This window comes from Cygnus olor, chromosome Z, assembly GCF_009769625.2.
Source record: "Cygnus olor isolate bCygOlo1 chromosome Z, bCygOlo1.pri.v2, whole genome shotgun sequence".
Taxonomy (NCBI): Eukaryota; Metazoa; Chordata; class Aves; order Anseriformes; family Anatidae; genus Cygnus; species Cygnus olor.
In genome coordinates, this window is record NC_049198.1 from 24,727,594 (window position 1) to 24,746,033 (window position 18,440).

General features: G+C 34.0%; 1 protein-coding gene across 2 annotated transcripts in view; it reads left to right on the plus strand.

Moving 5' to 3' along the window:
• Positions 1-17,937, plus strand: part of AP3B1 (adaptor related protein complex 3 subunit beta 1) — a 167,622-nt gene extending 149,685 nt beyond the window's left edge. For both annotated transcript variants that reach the window (XM_040540782.1, XM_040540781.1), the window contains exons 26-27: positions 4,316-4,454; positions 17,202-17,937. In XM_040540782.1, coding sequence (XP_040396716.1) covers positions 4,316-4,454; positions 17,202-17,355 — 293 coding nt within the window. In that variant the 3' untranslated portion in view covers positions 17,356-17,937. The remainder of the gene's footprint in view (positions 1-4,315; positions 4,455-17,201) is intronic.
• Positions 17,938-18,440: the final 503 nt, after the last annotated feature.

Sequence of the window (18,440 nt, forward strand, 5' to 3'; positions counted from 1 at the left end):
AATCTCAGTATATCCATCAAGCAGTCAACAACACCAATGAGTATTGCTATGTATTATTAATTATTGCTTTTGAACAGTTCTTGGCTTTTGTATTTTTGAATGATTAAGAAAGTAGTTTAAATATTGCTTGTATCATTTTCAGTTAGACATACTGTTGCAATAAAAAGTTAGGATTGTGCTTTGTTTTCTTAACCCATTGATACTTATTTGCTGTTCTTACCCTTTGCTGGCTAAAGCCTCCCTCTCTGCTTTATACCTGCTCAGCAACCCAAGGTGAGTGATTGAATGAGGCTGTGGCACATTTATTTTAAACTATTCCCTTCTAGAATTTGTAGCTGAGGTTGTACTGAAAGGAAAGCAGGTTACTGTGCTTCTTCCTCCATGTTTTTATATTTGCTTGCTTTGTGATATTTCAATAGAGCTTTTGCATGTTTTGCTGTGACTGAGGGCTTTTTTCCTCCTGACTGGCCATACAGAACCACGAGCACATAGAAGAAGTGTACTTGGAGAATAGCTGTGGTCCTCTGTGGAGTTGTTGCCAAAATTCCTTTTTCTTCTGCCATTTTACTTCTATGGTTGTTGATTATTTGTCTGAATAAATCTGGCAGCTGTTTGCTATGTTTAATAGAGCAGAAAGGCTACTCTGAATAAAGCTATTTGAAAATTTGTTTATATGAAGTATTTGTAAATCCATGAAGGTCTCTTGGCATTTCTGTATTGCTCTCTCTGTCTTCCTGAATTCTTTCTTTGATGCAGGACTTGATGCTGGGAAATTTACCACAGGTTTAAAACCCTTTTCTATTGCATCTTTTTTGTTATAAATATCAGCTGTTTCAAAATATTTTTAGCAATAGAAGTCTCAGTTCTAAATTTTACCTAAGTATTTATTACAGGTATCTAGGAACAGCTAGTATTTGGAGAGAATTACTATGTGCTCTTGCTAAATGAAAAATCTGAATTACAGTAATAAATGCAGGGCAGTTTAGAAGTTAGTATGTATTATTCTATTTTGTGTTTAACTTCCATTTGTCTGTATTCTCCAAATGAATCTGATTTATATAACTTGCTTTTCACTTATGCTTCTCCTTTTTTCTTTTTTTTTTCCTTGCCTTTTTGGACTTAAGATGTTACAAGTCTTGTACCTGGAGATGCCTTATTTTATTTGCAACCAAAACAAATAGGTAAAAAACAGTGAAGGAGTGAGGAGAATATTAGAAATGCAAGACTATATTGGGGGAGAATGAGAATATGTATGGGTTTTAAGGATTTTTACATCTAAATTGTGTGTGTAATCTAATAAGAATGCTAAAGAGAAATACCCAGTATTATACTGATACATAGAAGACAATTCATTGCTTCACATCTTTACTCAATTACACTATGCTGTTTTGCATTGTCTGTTACATTTGTATATTTCCATTTTCTTCCTGATGGCATAAAGAGAGGAAAACAGACAGGTTATTGAATATTCATGGCTGCGGAGGTTATCTAGTGGTAGCAGCAAACCTCGAAAGCTGTATTTATGCACATGCTGTGCATGATATGGTTAGCCTTGCTTACACCATCTTGCCTTTCCTCCAGTTCTGAACTGGGGAATCCTCCTGTGAGGTAATGCTGCAAGGCAGCTGCTGAGTTAACGTTAATGCTGTGATTGACAATTTGGAAGCAGTGGATAAAAATGGTATCGACAGACTACTTTTTACCTCTCTGGTTAAATATTTTTACTGATCTTCAGGCCTCAGGATTTTATATCCTATTGTACATCACTTCCTCAAGAATAAGTCTGACTTCTTTAGCAGTAATTTGGTACAAGTGAGACGTGTGCTGTTGGGACGTGTGCTCTGTATCCAGATTTTCACCTGTCTGTTTTTTGCCTGTTTTTTTAAATGCCAATAGCAAAACTCCCCTTGGCTTGTTTCAGAATTGGACTAATCCAGTAGCTAACATATCTTTTCCAATTTCAGTTCCTTTTACCATTAAAAATGTGTACAGTTATTTCATTGTATCAATTAGCTAACCCAGATTAATTGCTGCTCTATGCTCTGACTTGAGTTTTCTTAGATTCTGATGTTTTATGTGATATTAAAGGTGGCATGTGATTGTTATAGCAGGATATTACTCAGAATTTTTATGGCGTTTTTAAAGAGCCAAGTAAAACTACTTCAAGTATAAGGACTTCCTCCCACCCTACTTATGGACATGTTTTAAAATAATTTTGTCAATTATTTTTAAAAAGTGTTTAAGTATATGTATTTTAAGAAAGAAGAAAAAAGAAACTTGGTTGAGTAAACAAATTGTTTACTTAATTTTATTAAAATTTATGCATCCAACTTGTCTTCCTAACAAGCAAGATGCTAATTCTTTAAATGGTTGGACATTTACTATTTTCTGGCCCTTGACTACCACGAGCAATCATATTTGATGCCCCTTAATTAGAGCACCCTTTTTTCTTTCCAGGTTCTTTTCCACCTCAGCAATCGAGACAATACATTTGCTTACCATGCTGCTCTCCTAAGTGTTCTTTTGCATGTAAATTAATCTTGATTCAGTTTACACTGTCATGCTGAGTGGTACAAATTGCCTATAACAATAAAACAGCATGAGTTAAAAATAAAGGGGGGTGGAAAGGCAGATTGAATGTGTGCCTTACTTGATAGGATGTTACTTTGCTTTATGCCAATACATTAGTCGACGATAATGAATCTTCTGTTCTGAAAAGCATGGTTTAGTTGATTTTTTTAATTTTACTTCAATGGAGCAGTACCTTGTCTTTTATAGAACAAGTTAGACAAACCATTAATGACAAGAGTGTTAAGGTTAAATATGAAGCAATGCATTCACTTCTCTGAGTGCTATCCATCTTTCCATTTACAGGAGCTTGACAAAAGTACTGGCTTTGTACAACATTTCCTTTAATTACATGCTGCGGGAAACAGGCTTTTAACATAAACATAGTTGCATTCATTTATTCAGCATTTGCTCTTCAATAGAGCTTAATGGAGAAGGTTTAAATCCTAAATGAGTACACACATCTCTCAGCAGTGTTATGTCAGTCCCCATGCTTTGCTTAAAAGCAGTTTTAGTCTGCGTATGTAGTTTTTAAAGCTTTTGCCTAATAGTGAAGTTAAACAATTTGAAACAGAATGTACTATTCCCAAGATAAAACTGATTTTTATAGAAGTTGCATGCTTATTTTTATTCTCTTCAAGTGCAGATCATGTTCAAAAATATCCCATTATTTACTCATAAGCTGTTCTATTTTTACTTTGATATTTCTTATTTTGTGACAGCAGCTAATGCACATTCTGGTGCATTAAAATGTTGGATTTATTTTTTTAATTGCTCTACTCAGCATCTTTATGCTGTTTGCTGTGGGTTAGAACTGTATGTGCAGCCCTAAAATATTAGGCTTTTGAGAGTTTTGCGTTGTTTTCATTATTAATGTTATTGTGGATTTCACGTGCTTGATATTTCTGCCAAAAATATGTGTTCCATTGTTTGTGTTTTCAGTTTCTGCACATAATGTAAAAATACACACACAATGCTAAGATGTAGTTACTGTTGGGTTTTAATCAACATAAGTGTCCTGCAAATTATTCTTCTAAACAATGGATTTTGATAGGAGAGAAAAGTGGTTTGTGTTTTGTTTTGTTTGTTAAATGACCTTGAACATTTTCTTTACTCTTTTTTTGTCATGTGTTCAGATGTAATCTCGATATTTCTGTTCTATTTTATACCGATATTCAAATTATTTTAGTCGGAAAGTTTATCATGACATTTTAAAGAGGTGGATACTAACTGAATTTCCCAGTTTCTAATGTGATGACTTTGTCCTCAGGAACTAAAGTGATCTGATGACTATGTGAATTTCAAGTTTATGTTTAGCAATTGGATTTCAAATTATAATTAAGTACTATAGTTTTATGATTGAAAGATTAGAAAGTATCTTTGTATATGATCTTACATAAACTGGAATTTCCAAATCAGTCTTACTTAATATTTCATTTCTGTGTTTACATTCTTCTTTTAGGTTATTCTTTTTGAGAACAACCATCCTGATTTCACAGTTGCATTAGTATCACACATATCATTGTCCAGTTACTAGTAATTTATTTCTAGTAACAGGGCCTTGCAAATAATATATTAAGCTGATGTAATTATGTAATTTCTTATAAAATTGTTTTCTCAATGTATGATTTAACTTGTAATTAAGATACTTTTTTTTTTTTTCATGTTCAGAAATCTCTTATTTTGGTTTTAAGCATAATAAGCAAACAAATAAACAGAATTTATAATGAAATACTTAATGTTTCAGGGATGCTGACAGGAATGAATGAGACATCTGCTACCATAGCTGTTGCTCCACAGAACTCTACCAGTCTTGTGATAATTGAGAAAGTAGTGAAGGCAGCAAACCTGGGTGTAGTCCCTTCTGGTCAAGACAACATACACAGGTAAGAATGCATGTCATTTGTAGTGGGTTCATCTTTTAATATGAATTTCAGTTGGTTTTGAATTCATCAACATTTTTATAATATTGGAGAAAATTTTATTATCTGCATCTTTAACAGATAAACTATGCATCTTGGACTGTGACATAGAATCCTGACCAGATATTATTAACCAGAGTACTTTTTGTTCTTTATTTGAATATGTATAGCACATCAAATATTTAGACCTTACTGGACACATTTAGGGGTGTTCTCTGTTTCCTACTTTTGTTTCAAAGATAAAAGATAACCTTTTCAAAGCAAAGTACTTTAAGGAGCATCTACGTGTTTTTCTGACTTTTGTTTCTGTTTCTGAAAATAAATCTTTACCTGGATTTATCATCTGTTATAAGAAGCTTGTTTTTTCCACATTTATTTTTTTTTTTTATCTATGATATCCAGCTATGTACACCTAGGAGATGATTATCTTATTTTTAATTAGATGAAGATCTTTTAAGATGCAGGCTGAACATTACATTGAATACTTCCTTCACCTTCCTGTATATGTGCAAAGAAAAACAGTAATTTTCATCAGCCAAGAAAGCCATTGGACCTGTCTAATTTCTGATAAATCTGTATGGCTTCTCACTTGTTACAAGAGCAAACAGAAAAATTGCTGTGTATGGGAAACTGAGTAGACATATAACAACAGCAAGACATTACTGGAAGCTGTTAACTTAGCCTCCCGAATTTTGCTGTTTAAGTAAAAGCAAAGTATCTACTCTTAAAGCAAAAAGAAAAAAAAATACTTTTCTTCGAAATTTTGCTGGCTGAGATGGCTCTTTGGAATGGTAAGAGTCATGTAGCCTACACAGGACTAATAAGCTGATTATTTCTCTTCTTTGGATTTAGTCTTTTTTCCATCACTGGGCATTCGTATTGCACTGCATTAACATTAACCCAGCTGGATTTTCCTATGCATTTGATATGGTCAATGATAAAATTCTGTTTCACCATAAAAACACGGTACAGCTAGTGCGATTGCACTGAAATGATTGTCACTATTGACACCTGCTTCTCCGTGAAAGAGTCCTCATTTGTTGCGTCCCTGAGGGATCTATACAGCCTGCGTTCTCAACATCAATTCAAAGACTAGGTGAGAGTGTCAATCAAGAGAGACTAAAGTGTCTATGTTATATAGGTGTTCTTCATCTTTACCCTATCCATCACATGATACTTAGTACATAGGGATGGATTGTTTTGTGACCGAGTCTCAAAAAGGCTACCTAAAATAATAGCTTAGTTCCTAACTCAGCCACAGGTTTCCCGTTTGTCCACAAGTTTCTAATTTGATCTTACTTTCTCTTGCACTTCTTAAAAAGGAGGAAGTTTTTCATGAAAGAGAGTCTATAAACAACAGTACCTAAATTGAAGATGTACTTGCTGTTGAGTACGCTTCTTCAGAGACAGTGGTTGAAGGCATGTTCTGTTAGGGCTGAAGTATTCAGAACACTTTAGAGCATCCTGAAATCGGGGCTGAAAGGTTTTTTTCTGCCATAGTAGTTACAGAATGGTTTGTGTTTATAATGTCCAGCAGGAAAAGAAGATGAGTTTGTAACAACATAACCAGAACTTTACCAGAACTTCCCAGAAGTAATGGGTATTTAGAAAACAGTCCATCATTTGCTTTGCTGTGGAGTTCACAGATACTGTGTAGTTTTGTTTGCACTTTTTTTTTTTTATTGAGAACAGGAATGGGAACATTAACTAATTGATACTGTGATGAACCTACCTGGTCATCTTTTAAATACTGCTGTTATCATTAAAGAATCCCAGACTTAGATAAATGAAAATTTGAGATAGATTATTATTTATATATATTATTATTCATAGTTAATGAATACTTTAAAATCTCTAAAACAAATGACTAAAATATTTTTATACATACCTATAAAATGTATAGATATATTTGGGTTAAATCAACTCCGTCATTACAGTTAACAAAAAAGGAATCAATTCTTGCAAAATATTGTGGATGCAAGAAGTGCAGTATGTTTTATTTAAATAGAACATACACTGTTTCATGATGATAAAATAAACATTCAGCTTTTACCTTGACAAAGCAGTAATTAATTTGATAAAAATATCATGAAATATTTTTTTTCTTCTTCTATAGTATTGGGATTTTTCCTGTTTGTTTTATTGCAAGTGGTATTTGGGAAGAAAAAATTATATATAAGAACTTGTTTCAGCTCATCATGCTATTCTGTGAGGACTAGTTGAGTTCAACTTCTTGGAAGTGCTTAGTACACGAGAAAAGCAGTACTATTTTTAAACTGACATTGTTGTTCTGCACTTTGCAGCCTGAATTGCATTAACCTCTCAGTTGGTCATTCCCAACTAGAGTATTACCTCATGATTGCTAATGGCAAGAAATATCTATTGTCTGGTAATGAAATATACTCATTCAAAATGCAATAGTATAATTGAATACAAGCTTATCTAGTGAGTATGAACAGGCTCATGTTACTTGTTTTTTTGTTTTTTTTTTTCATTCCGAGCATATTTGCACTCATGACGAAGATGTTGTCATGTTGGTGGGACCAAATTACTTTTCTTTAAGTTGATAACCCTATTTAGGACTGCATTTTGCAACACATAAAATCACTAAGGCAACTACTCTGAAGGTCTGAAAACAAATACTTGCAACAAATATCAATGGACTAGCAAGCACTCACCAGTGAAAAATGAAGTAAATGTAAACTTGTCAAATATATCAGCTATATGTCAGTCCATATCACAGTATAGCAACACTTTTTACATGCATTTTTGCTTTTTAACATAGGGTTGTTGATTTTTTATAATTACATGAAAATACTAATTAAACTGTTAGTAAGTATAGAACAAAATGCCAGATAATATAGTTGATTATATTTTAGAATTTATTTTCTGACCTGTTTTATTTATTTTAAGTGATACCTGAAAAAAAATCTGAACACAATAAATATCAGAACACAAATTTGCAGATTCATACTCATATTTTTGCAAAATAAATTTGCTGTGCTATTTTACTTGCTTAAGTATAGTAACCTGCACCTAAAATTAGGTAGCTTTATACAAGCTATTAGGTCTCTGTGCCTTGCAAGGCTGCATATAGTGCACGTTTATGCTCTTCACAGGATTTGACTATCCTGTGTATTGACCTGTCTTGCTTTTGTTGTCAAGGGGAAATACTATTTCAGTTGTAAGACCTCTACTAAGAGCAAAAATGTGAAATGAATTTAAAGACAGTATTTTTTTTTGAGAGCAGGAAGTACAATGTCTCCCGGAATATTGAAAACATCACCAAAAACAGTGTGAATTATTTTTCTTAAAATATTTCAGAAGGGTGATTGTTGCAGAAATCTTAGAGCCCTTTCTGTGTTCTGAGAAAATATTTTAAGAGATGAAGGGTGTAAACAGGTTGAAGAGCACATAGATGTTGACCAAATCATTTTAAAAAGAATTAGGAAAAGTCCCAGGCTTCTGTCTTGTGATTAAGACCATGTCTGTGGACACCATTGAAATATCTACAAGCAAAGACATTGAAAGCAAAGTATGTTTTTTCCTACAGAGAAATCAGTCCAAATAACCACATTTAAGGACCAACAAGTACATTTAAGCTGAATATCTGCTGTCTGACAGGAATTTTTGCATCTTCAAGACAAGAGGATACAAAATAGAGGGTATTCATTCCCTCAAAGTCGATTAGTCTTTGGATCATCCCTTCAATTCCCTGTCTCTAGTTGTGCAATAACACTCATTGCTTTATATATAAAATTATAAATTCTAGACTGTTCTCTTCTATTTCAAAATGTGATAAGACAAAGACACTACTGAACTCAAGATTTTCAGTATTTTTTTTAAAACAACATGAGCTTTATTTATCCAGAAACATCCTTAACGCCAGTGTTATTTTTAAAATCTGTTGCTTACTTGCTCTGAGATGAATATTCTAGAAGTTCCTCGGGTCTCTTTCTGCTTTCTTTATTTTCAGCTCCATAACCTCCCACCAGGATAGGTAATTCTCATTTTCTTCAATTTGAATGTAGCAGAAGACAACAGACAGTGGTTGAGAAAATGAGTTGCAAGCTTTATTTGTTATTAGAAAGATTTGAACGGTCTTATGACCCTCTTGAAAGTGTCAAAATACAGTCTATAACAAAAAGGCTTCTAGATGAGTGAAAGATAGGGTAATTTGACTTAGAAAGGAAATAATGGAAATACAGATAACAAATATTTCCACTGCCTCCAAAATATGGCACAAAAACTTTGTAGTCATTGTCATTAGCATTTACCAGAAACGTTCTTTCAGAGGTGGGATCACAAACTGGATTTACTTCTTCACTCTTCCACTTTGGTTTATGCTTGTGTGATTCTATTGATGTCGGAATATATGTTTAAAGGAATGGTAGTTAGGGTCTTCTTGAACTCTCTCTCCACATTCCACTCTCTGAAGTATTTTTTAAACAGTATGAATTGTACTCTACTATATTATTTCCCTCAGTGACCATGGCTCTGCAAAATGATAAAGTGTAGAGCATCTTTTCCACAGGTTTCATTCTTTAAGAGTTTACTTGCACACTGCCTAATCAGTCAGTGAGATAATAGTCTGAACCCATCAGAGTGGATATGAGGAACGGATTTTACTTAACCTCATCCAGTTTAATAGTCCATTGAACTAGTCTGGTGCTGTTGTTGGATTTTGGAGGAAATCAACAATTAGGAAACAGTTGGGTTAGAAAGTGATCATAGTCTCATCTACTTACCTCTATTCAGCAGGTCATGGCCTTAACCACTGGCTAGCACTTAAAGAAAAACATGACAGCATTAACGTCAGTCATCTAATTTGAGATAGTCAAGTCTCTAATTTCAACAACCCAATATGGGGCAATGTGAGTTTCTGGAGAAAATCAAGCCTCAGTTTTGTTATTTTCCACATTGAAGCCTTAATCTGCTTCTGGGCAGCCGTTTTCACTTTTTGCAATAGTGAGTGTAATACACTCCATTACAGTGGTCATTCTCAAAGCAGTATTTTCTTTTGATGGATTACCAGAACTTTCAGATGGAGGATGTGTCGGTCTCTTAGCATGTGTCATAGACACCTGCGTTAACAGCAAAAAAGGTAGCTTTTAAACAAAAAGCAAAAAAAAAAAAAAAAACAAAAAACAGTACTGCTCATTGCTGGGGCAGGTCTAGCTAGCTGAAGCACAGCATTGCATGCAATGACTGTGCTGCTTCAGGCATCTGTATTTTTAATGACACTTGAGTTCTCCATACAGATACATCGGTTTGTTCAGAGTTTGCTGTGTGTAGTACGTCATTCAACATACTCATAACTTATGTGGTTTTGTGGATAAGTAAGTATTTAACAGGATGTTAAATATTTTCCACCTGCCTTTTGGAGGCTTGCATTATTTTAGCTAAATCAAAAACATACTGTGGAAATCATGTAACATGACAGTGAGAGCACATTGCAGTGGATAGGCATCAAAAACCTGAAGAACATAAAAGCAACTAGACACAGTATTGAAACTTGCATGAAATGCTTAAAAAAAAAAAAAGAAGAAAATAAAGAAAGCAAAGAAAGAAAGAAAAGGAAGAAACCCAAGGATCAACACTTGTTTTGCAGTAGCCTTTATTCCCCACCCCATGCATCAGCCTGACAGTCTGATGGAATTCACCCCTTTTTATCATTTTGCAACCTGTCATGTCCCATTTATGTTATATTGGCAGACTGATTCTCAAAGGAAAGAGGGTTTTGTTTACAGACAATTTTGATTATCAGAGAATGGCATGCTTAGTAATGTTATCCTCCCCACATCTCTTTAATCCAACAGCACTTAATTTGGGGAGAAAAGGTGTGTGACTGTGCATGTATGTAGGTACATATGTATTGAACAAACTCCTGCTTGAAGGAGTTTACTTGGAAAATCTTTGTGTATACCATCTTCCAGTTTATAATAAATTGGAAGAGGTCACAGAAAGCTGGTGATCAGGCCCCATCAGCTTACCATAACTAAAAACTGTAGCTGTTTCCAACATGTCAGAAAGGAAGGACAGTCACACATTTATTGAAGTATAAACATAGCATAGAAATTAATGAGAATTATAAATTGTTTATCATTTATATGCTATCTCCAATTAACAATCTTAGTATAATGAGATTATGTTTAAAATTTATATAATAAATTATATGTTTATAGCATATAAACAATCTCAGTATTTCTCAACTACTGAGCATATATATTTGGATCTCCATATGGAGAGATATGTGCTCTCAGTAGTTGACAAATACGTCCTATAAATCCAATAAGTCTTTTTTAAAGACCTTTTCTGCTCTGTGTGCACACAAATTTTTTTCTAAAATTTTTTACTAAGTAATTGGCTTGTCTGATAGCTCAAATGAAGTGAAATCTACCTCTGGCAGTAGCTCCTTTGAAGCAGTTGTGTGGACTGTTCTGCTTCCATGGTTTTTTAGCTGTTGGGCCCAGTCTTTTTTTACTCTTCAAGAGAGCTGCGATGGGTAGCCAAGTAAATAAACTTGTAACAGACATGCAGCCTTGATTTTGCTTCCTAATTTCTCTAGTAAGAATTAATTAGAAGGCTAAATGCCCTAGGCAAAAGAGTTTCTCTATTAGCCTTTACCTGTAGGTGACAGAATTCTAGGTGGAATGGTATGTGCCTGTCCACTGGTATTTCAGCCCTCCTTTTTGCCAGAAGTTGTAAACTCTTAACACTTCTTTAATTTATTGTAGAATCCTAGATTTAAAATAAATTAATAAATGTTGGGTCTCTTAGTGACCCAGCTAGCCTAACTAACCATTTACCATTCTTTCGTCAGCCTGTGCTGAAAGTCTTTCTGGTTAGTCACTATTTGGTAAATATTTTTATTCCTAGATAAAAAGAAAACTAGAAGTTTTAAATATGAGTGTACTCATTCAGTAGTTTCTATTATATATTTCTCAATCAAATCCTAATGTCCCCAAACCTGGAATTTCCTCACTGCTTGCAAATGGGCTCTGCATGTACTAATACTGTTTTCATGTATTATTAGCACATGAAAACGTTGATTAACTGGTACAAGATACTTGATCAAGAGAATGTCTTTCTACAACACCATCTAAGGCATTTAATATTTTAAATATTTTACTGTATCTAAGGAGCTTGCATGTGGATTGCAAAATTTAAAAATAACTTTAAGAAATCAAATTTGAGCTTAATATTAAAATTATGTGAGTGAGTTATTTTGGATACAAGGTTAATCAAAATAGATGGTTATAGCCTTGCTTGTCTGCTGTCCACTAGAGGACAGCACTGCTTTTGTATCAGAATGCTGTAAAGTGAAAAATATGTGCAGCATTTTCTTTGAGCAACAAACGGGAACCTTCTGAGTCAGTTGGTTAAACAAAAACATTTAACACTTAAACTAGCTGAAGAAGAGAATATATTTGATTTGAAAAATCTCTGAGCAGGTTTAATCTTTTAATGTATTTCTGTAAGGTGAAGTACTTTCTTGGAATTAAATAATTTTTTTTGGAAATGAAAATTCATAGCCTGTTTTAAAGAGGGACTGGATTTAATTGTAATGCTTACCATATTAAACTCCTGATTATTTAAGAAAAATAAAGTGAACAGAATAGATGAGAAAACAAAATAGATCAGGTATCACAATTATAGTTTTCTAGGTGAGGAGCAAATATAATGATTCAAGTTTTTAGCTTATTGAAGTTTTGGGAAGGAGATATAAGTACCTCCATATAAAAATGCTGAAGTTTTTGAACTTAAAGGAAATTTTTGTGAAGATAAGTTCATGCAGCATCTTTTTGAACATGTGGAGTACTGCTGTGTACTGGACAGTAACTTCTGAGGACTCATTTGCATTCATGCATTTTTGTTAGGAATACAGTGCAACTGCTCACTGGTAACAGGACAAACTCAAAATCTATTTTAGAAATAAAATTTAAAATGTTTTTTTAAAAGTACATATTTGAATTGAACTGATTTGCACAATTTTGCAATTTCATTAAACCTCAAAATTTTTAATATTGAAAATAAGTTAAATTGTGGTAATGAATTAGGTATTTTGAACAATTTATTTTAAGAAAAATGTTAGATTGAAATGGTCTTGAAAAAGAAAACATCTCAAAGTATCTTTATATGATTTTTAATACAAATATTAATTAATTTCCATGACTAATAACCAGTCAGTCTTAAAAAAAGTTTTTTTCTGAGAGGTTAAAATCACCAGGTTAAGAAAAAGATGTTTCTTTTCTCTCTCTCTCTCTTTTTTTTAATGTTTCTACTTTGTTTCATTAAGCTTACTGTATCCTCAAGTCAGAACTAATACATATTAATGCTATTCCAAATACTTCCTTTTTTCATGTTCTAAGGCTTATTCATAGAACCAATACACATAATTAGTAATATAGCCAATTTTGAGATTAAACGCTCATTACAGAGTCAAACCTATATATAGGGAGACTTTGGCAGAGTGAGGTAAATATTCAGAGTACTGGAACTACTTTTGTTTTTCTGTGTGATACACTGGAATGTACTTCTTAGTTGTTCATTCTTCTATTTACAAATTGGAGATTAATTCACAGTCATATTTTTATCCTTTGAATATATTCATTGCATAACTTGATTACACATTTGTGAACTTTGGACTAATCATTTGTCTACAGCTAGGGCAGGGCATTGTATCTTGTGATCGTCTTTCTTACTAATAGGATTCTGTCTGCTTCAGCAGGCAGTAATTGAAGGCTTAATGTGCAAGATTTAAAAAAAAAAAGTTTTAGCCTCTGTGTGCCATTGTCACTGTTTCTGGTAAGCAATAGGACTGAAAAAGAAGAAAATTTAGCTTAAATGGAAGAATCAAAGATGAAGAGTGCCCGACAAGAGAGAGCATGTGTTTTAGTGCCGTTGAATTATGCGTCACAAGCCCTGCTCTACTGTAAACAAATGTCCCGATAGCATTGAACTGTAAATTCAGTTTTTAAAATGTTCAATTTTTAAGAGCATATCTTCAGAGTGAGTTACTCTATTCTCTGGCTTGGAATTTTCAAAATCCTTCCAAATAAAAATGCCTCTCCTGCATACTGCAGCTCTATCTTCTGTCTACAAATAAAAGGAAAATAACTGCTAGTCTGTAGTTAGGATAGTAATTACTACAAAGCCAGCGTTTGCCAAATGCTGTCACATTGTAATATCTGATTGTCTGTTTTTTTCCCGTTTATTAGGAATTCAGACTAACAACAAATAAGGTATTTTTACATGACAGCCATTAAAAAATCATAGTTCATGACCAAGAATGTATTTGATTTTTAACTATTGAAAGACTGAATGGCTTTCTAAAAACATGCCAGTGCTTTACTGATGCTGATTTAGAATTTGATTCTTAATATATATATTTTCTTACCTACTGAAAGATACTATATTTCTGTAAATTTGTGAACTCCCCCTCCCTTTTTCCAGGTCACATAGCCTCAGAATATTTAGTGTTCTTCTTAAAAATATATATTTGAAAAAACTTAGAATATGCAAATATATCTCACATTCTCATGTTTCTACTCCGTCTTGATTTTTTTTTTGTGTGGAAAATGTTAACACCTGCAAATCTTTCTGGATATTTTTAATGATGCAAAAGCAGTTTTAGAAGTAATATTATAAAGAAATCTAGTCAATAACTGCACTATAACAGAAACAGCCATCTTAAAACTATTAGTAAATATTTGTTTCTGTTTTCTGAATGGTTCTCTCATTTATCTTGTTGGTTGTTTTTTGTTTGTTTGTTTTCATATTCACTGCTTCATTCTTTGTTGCAACAGAGCCATGCTGATACTATAATGTTTTATGCCGCAAGTTGCCCAAAGAACAAATTCTCTATTTTGGACTTAATAACAACCAATTTATAAGTTAGATTTGACTGTTTGATGATGCAGTTCCCAGGTTTGACTGAGACTATGAAGTCTGATTGTTTATAATATCTTTTTTTCAAGTATTTGGATTCAAAATCCTACCTTTAAGGCATTATCAACTTTCAGAAAAAGTGAAAATAATAACTGACCTCATGGGAAAAATAAAAGCTGTTCCACAGCTTCTCACAAAGAATAAATACCTACTATAGAGAGTGATTAATTTTTGCTGCTGAAAGATTTTTAATGGCTTTCTGGTTTAACTATTTAGAGCAGAAAACATATATTGTAAAATTTACATAGGCTTATAATAAGAGCAAACATATACAATGCATTAATGTGTGCATAGTCTAAAAATCAGATACTACTCAAATTATTCAATGACAGCATTTTTAAAACATCTAAATAACTAGCAAATCAGTTTTACTGATCAAGTCTTGTAACCAAAAGTCAACAGCTTCATCTTTTAATAACTGCATTCGGTTTCAGCAATTGAATAAACTGGTTTGTGTTATAACTGTTTTTAGAAACTTCTTCCTCATTTTAAAGAACAGATTTCAGTTTCCAAAGTTCAAAAGCAGTGGTAAACATATTCTGTCATGGTTCTTCTACACACCCTTTTCAATGGTGAACAGAAGTTGTCTCGTTTTGTTCCATTTTTTTTTTCCCAAAGTGACTCCAGATCACTGACCATTGATACAAACCAATTAGCCAATGCTATTTATGCGTACTAACACTTTGTGTAGAATTAGCCAAATATCAGACCCTGTATGCTTTGCAAGTGACATAAAAACTCACATTAATTACGTGTTCTTTTTGGAGGTATGGAAAAGCAATATTGATCACCTATCAGATTTGGCAAATACACTTGTGAAAATATCAGCACATAACTAATCTCTGGTGCTTTGGGCTTTCCTGGGTTTCACAGAACACCGACTTCATATCACTTTCAGGTTTTAATAAAAGAGGGTAAAATCAAGCCTTGAGGCTATGAAACACAGCAGGAGTGCCAACTACCAACCTTTTTATGTGCATACTTAGACATAATCTGCTTCTGTGTTGTCCCAAGACACAACTGTTAAGTAAATAAAGTGACTAATAAGACTATTGTTTATATAATTATCCCCCTGTCAAAATCAACAAGAGAAATAGTGATCTTTTACATTGCAGTGCAAGTAGACAAAATCATTGATATAACTAGCTAAGTAGTTAATTTTTATAGCAGTGATGTCGTTTCAGAATCTCCTATTAAAGGGAAAGGTCTTTGAATGTATCTATAATCTGGACAAAAGAAATAGATTGACCTGTGATGGGTGACATTAGAGAAGTGCCCCATGTTTCCTTAATTAGTATAATGTGTTATGAGATTTTGATATGCTTAGTTTAAAAAGAAAAAAAGACAGAAATTACATCTCGTTTAAAGAGAACCTGCTTCCTGCTTAAGTGGCTAATATTTTAATTAAGTCTGGAGTGAAGTTTTTTGAGTATCTCCTGATAAACTCCCTCCTTTATGTTGATGGTAATTAAACAGATCCCTAAGGGCCCGGGCAGGCGCTTTGCGAGGCCCATGCTAATTGTCAGACATGAGACACTGACCAGTTGGTTTGCTCTTGAATAGCCGACAGCGTGCTGTCAGCCCAGCAGTTTTATTTTTCTGCATTGTGCGCTGTTGTCAGGGCTAACTGGGTCCTTTTGTGGCTGAAGATGTTGCGCAAATTGAGGCAGATGGCTCCGGTTCAGACACGTGTCCTTCAGCGGGAGGAGAGGAGATTGGCCCCGCAAAGTGGGGTCAGGCTGGGTCGCGGACCTGCTCCACACTTGTTAGCGTTTTCAAAAGCCCATGTGCAGAAACTTGGTTGTTGTCAAGTAACCACCACCACCAACAACGAAAAGCAGAAAAGCATGGTGTGCTCCTTGCGGGATGCAGAGGACGAGGCTGTTGCCATCCTCTTCCATCCCATCTCTTGGGCCTGGCTGTGCATGCAGAATGAATTAACAGGATTGACAGAAGTTCATTGTGCCTAAAATGGCTTTTCAGTCAATTGTAGTGCTTAAAAGGCTAGTTTTGCTTTTAATTCCATGTAATTAGTGGGTTCTTCATGTCTTGGAATTTAGTAATGGTGCATTAGTTCTAACTTTTATCTGGATTTTTTCAGTTTGCTTTGTATGACTTTTAGTCATAAAATATTTAGAAACAGTGACCACATTTTTATGATTAAATATTCTGGAGATGAATTGCATTCACAGATGCAAGGATTTGCTGTCTTGCTGTTGCCATCATTTGAAAGGATCATGTTGGATGTTCAATTATTTTTGGCCTGGATTAATTCCTGAGAAAACAGGAGGAATGTACTTTTCTAAAAGTACAACAATTTGGCTTTTTGGAATTGTTTTCTCACATTTACTGTTGTTGGATTTTCTTTCTTTGGGGCACCAAATTATATTTTCCATGGAAATCTCCATAGAATTAAATTTAGGTTGCTCATGTACACTAAAGCAGCTCCTGAGTATTGTACAGGAACTGAAGAATTGGAATTCAAATAATAATTTAAGTATATTTTATTTGATTGATTAAATATAGGGCTTTGCACAATCCCTTTCTGTCCTTAAATACTAAAATATTTGCACAGTGATGAAGAAATTTTCTGCAGAATTGAGTTTTCATGGTTTATCCCCTGAAATTGCTTAATGAAATTGGAGGCATTTTGTTAATAGATGAGCTCATTTAACTTTTGCAGAAAGAAGTAATAGTAGTCTATGATCTGAAGATTCTCAGCAATTTCTTTTTATTTTTTTACTTTTCTTTTCCCTCTAGGTTTGCAGCTAAGACTGTGCACAGTGGGTCACTGATGCTAGTCACAGTGGAGCTGAAGGAGAGCTCTACAGCACAGCTCATCATAAACACTGAGAAAACCGTGATTGGTTCTGTTCTGCTGCGGGAGCTGAAGCCTGTCCTGTCCCAGGGGTAACCTGCTTACATCTGGACTTCAGAATCTGGCACACAACAAAAGTGCCTGGCATCCACTACTGCTGCCTTTCATTTATAATAATAGCCCTTCCATCTGGCAGTGGGGGGAAGAATACACTCTTGACATTCTTGTCTTCTGCTTTAGAATGCTAGTGTGTATCTATCATGTATGCAAGTCCTCTCCTTTTTTTCTGCTTGCTAACCAAAGAACATACATTTTACTGTCAGTTATCTGCATTCTTAAATGTATTTCCCGTTTGTTCTATCCTAGTACTTCCCTCTCTGATCCCATTTTCCCTTTCCCCACTGTAGTAGACAAATACTGGATTATAAAGTTCAAGGGAAATCACGCTGCTGGAAAACTGTGTTAAAATGGCAGATAGGTTCCAGCAACATACACAGCAACTGTGTGTGTGGTTCTGAGAAGTTTGATTGCGTAAGTGTAACAGCACAATAAGTGCAAGAAAATTGTTTGCTTTCTGAAAATCCTTGTAAACCTGAACTGATGTAGTAAGATTGTTGTTCCCACTTAATGTCATTTTCACAAATATTTTGTTGATGTGCCAATAAAGTAGTGCTATGAGCAGAAAGTCGATCTCTCTTCTTTTGGTAGAGAACCATTAATGATTGTCAGTAATGTATATAACTGGTTAATTTAAAGTAAATACTAACAAGATTGAATGCCACATATGCATTAGGAAACTGTTTTTGTGAAAGTAGACAGTGTTTGTGCTCCAATTTTAATTTTCTGATGTGCAGTTACATTTTCGTTAATGAACAAAACCCATAACTCTCTATTTTCAAATTGGCCTATTCATGAAATACTGACTGAAGAGACTATTTTGGTAAATACTGTCACCTAGCTTAATAAATCATTCAAATTCTTCGCTCAAAACTTTTATTGTATACCTAAGCTAGTATCTCCCACCTTTGCATAAACCAGGGCTTGAGGCAAAGAGAAATTCATAGCCATATCTACTGAGCTGAGAAGTCCAACAGCTGTGCCACCTTGGCGGTACACAATTTTCTGCCTGTTGCTACAGTGGCTGTAACCTGAACATGATTTTGACTTTCCATTCACATTCT